The 2726-nt window shown below is 37.7% G+C and overlaps 1 protein-coding gene across 1 annotated transcript in view; it reads right to left on the bottom strand.

Annotated features, from left to right (window-relative positions):
• The window catches only part of LOC105809561 (zinc finger protein 845-like), a 55728-nt gene that overhangs the window by 29423 nt on the left and 23579 nt on the right, over positions 1-2726 (bottom strand). Inside the window, 1 exon segment of the mRNA XM_012643397.1 lies at positions 2397-2724. Coding sequence (XP_012498851.1) covers positions 2397-2724 — 328 coding nt within the window.

Raw genomic sequence — 2726 nt, 5'->3', positions numbered from 1 at the left:
CCTACATGTGGAAGATTTCATCCACCCAGAAGTGGTAACTGATTGAAATATGATTATGTTTAGATAGAAAAGTTAGTATGTTTAAGATATTTTCAGTCTAAAAGAGCATGATGTCCTCAGATTTTAAAAACATGTGGTATCTGGGATAGATTTTGGGATCTCACAAAACGTAGTATTTGCTAACTAGTAATGTTGCTGAAACAGAAGTATCGGCATGAACTTCCATAATCGGAAGCAAAAAAAAATGAGTTTATTGTGGAGCTTTTCATTGAACTCACTACAAGCTAAGCTAATTATAGGTAAAATTATGAATTTATTTTATGTGGAGCTTTTCGATGCTTGTAAAATGTTCAAGGGAGCAAAATGGACATATTCACAAGAAATAAAAAAAAGATACTTCATCAATCACGGGAAGATTTTGACATGCCTCCTTGTAATATCACCATAAAACATATATAAACTATTAAAGATTTTAAAATTGATTTAAAAGTACTTTCACCTATTGAACATATATTAAGCCCTTTGCCACAAAAAGGGAGAATGTACATAATCTATCAGAGGTGGAACAACTAAGATATTTACTGTTGTAAAAGAGAAATCCAGTTTTGTCAAATTCTCACCAGAGCCAGGACGACGGGCTCCCACGCCCAGGCGAGGAAACGACGCCCTACCTGTGTCGGGACTGAGAAGTGGCTGCCACTTCCTCAGGGGAGACCTCGACCGTGGCAGACGTTAGAGGTCGTTAATTATTGCGCGTATCATACGAAGGCACGTACGTAGGTACGCGGGCACGCACGCACGCCGGCCTGCGACAAACGCCCGTACTGAGCCCCAACCCCACCCTTTAACGATTGTTAACGTTTTTGGACCAGCAGGGGAGGTCTCTGCAGCTTTCCCTGCGAGGCCTCATTATGCAATAAACATTCTCATAACACTTCCGTGTAGGACATCATCATTCTCGAGATCCGAACTGAACTTTTAGGTGGACTTCAATCAAGTTCCAGGGGAGTGGTCAAAAGTTCAACTTCCCAAGTGTTTTGAGGGTGAATACATGAAATTCATCTACCAAAACAAAATTTCCATTATGTGTTATTTATTCTTAAGAGGAAATTCATGAACGTTAATATTTTTAAATTATGTCACTGAGCACTGCAAAGACAAAACATGTTTTTTATCCTTATTCCTCGCATTTTAATTTCCTAATTTTTTTCATATTGTTACTATGTTTTTATTTTCTCTTCATGTAAATCAAGGTTCATGCCCTGGGCACACAAGAAAGAGGCTATGTAAATATAATGTTAATAATAGTGCACGTTCATGAACAGCAATGCAGGTTTTAGGGTATAAGAGTCTGAAATTGCACTTCTATTAGATTTTCATTATCCCAGGGCAGAGTGTAGAGAGAATAACTCAAGTGCATTCTATGAGTATATATTCCCAACATTGTATGTTGTTTGATTCCTCCAAGAAAAAAACTATTTTACACCTTTCAGTATAAAGAGCCTAATGGGGCATTGTTCTTGTCTGTTATGAAGTACCCTACTGAAATGGGATGAAACTATGTTGGTAGAAAAAACGTGATTCATTCGTAGTTATGAAAAAAGATAAAATTTTATTATCACAAGATGTATGATACAGCCGCAAAATGTAATGCCAGCAGTTATATGTGAATCCTACTCAATAAAGTCCTATTGTAGTTCAATAATCTTTGTCATACAACAGCTGTTGCCATTCAATGAAGAAGGTGGCCACCATTTCCCCTGCAATATTTCTACCACATAATTAGTCACTAATACGTACTATTCCGTGCCCATAAAAAAAAATCCCAGTGTCCTATGGTCTTGACTTGCTTATTTCATGGTCGATTGGTAGAACATTTCTTTCCTGTAACTCATGGCACCCTCCTGTTGAAGGAAAAGCACCCCAAACCCAATCAGTATGATAACCAACATCACAGTGTTACGTTAATTCTCTGCCCTTACTCCATACTCTCTAATTAATTGTCAAAGGCAGAGTCCTTCTTTAAAGAACTTGGATAGAAATGATCCTTATCTAATGAAGTGAGCCCTTCCATCCTATTATTTCTTAGACACCACCATGAAAGATGCTATACAGTTTTGATACTTGGGTATTGGCTTAGGCATGCACGTTACATATGTTTTTATCACACATGTATATTTTGATGTCTAGTGAGTTTTGAGGCCTACGTAAAGCCCCTGCCCTGTATATTCCATTTATATAATTTCACTCTAGTATGGGCTCTTTGATGACAATTAATGCTTGAACTCATGATGGTTTGCTACACTCTTTGCATCTGTAAGGATTCTCTCAGGAATGAATTCTCTGATGTTGTGCAAGGAGTGAATTATGACTGAAGATCTTGCCACAGTCATTACATTTGTGAGATTTCTCCCCAGTATAAATTCTTTGATGACTTGCAAGATTTGAACTTTGAATGGAGACCTTGTCATATTTATCACTTTTGTAAGGTTTCTCTCTAGTATGAATCATTTGGTGCCTAATGAGATTTGGGCGCACACTAAAGGATTTGCCACAATCATTACATTTGAAAGGTTTTTTCCCAGTATGGATTATCTGATGTCTAGCAAGGTTTGGGCGCACATTGAAGGATTTGCCACACTCATTACATTTGTAAGGTTTTGCTCCAGTATGGATCACCTGATGCGTAGTTAGGCTTGAATGCACACTAAAGGCTTTGCCACACT

This window comes from Propithecus coquereli, unplaced genomic scaffold, assembly GCF_000956105.1.
Source record: "Propithecus coquereli isolate 6110/MARCELLA unplaced genomic scaffold, Pcoq_1.0 Scaffold196, whole genome shotgun sequence".
NCBI classification, from domain to species: domain Eukaryota; kingdom Metazoa; phylum Chordata; class Mammalia; order Primates; family Indriidae; genus Propithecus; species Propithecus coquereli.
This window is presented reverse-complemented; position numbering and strand designations above follow the sequence as displayed.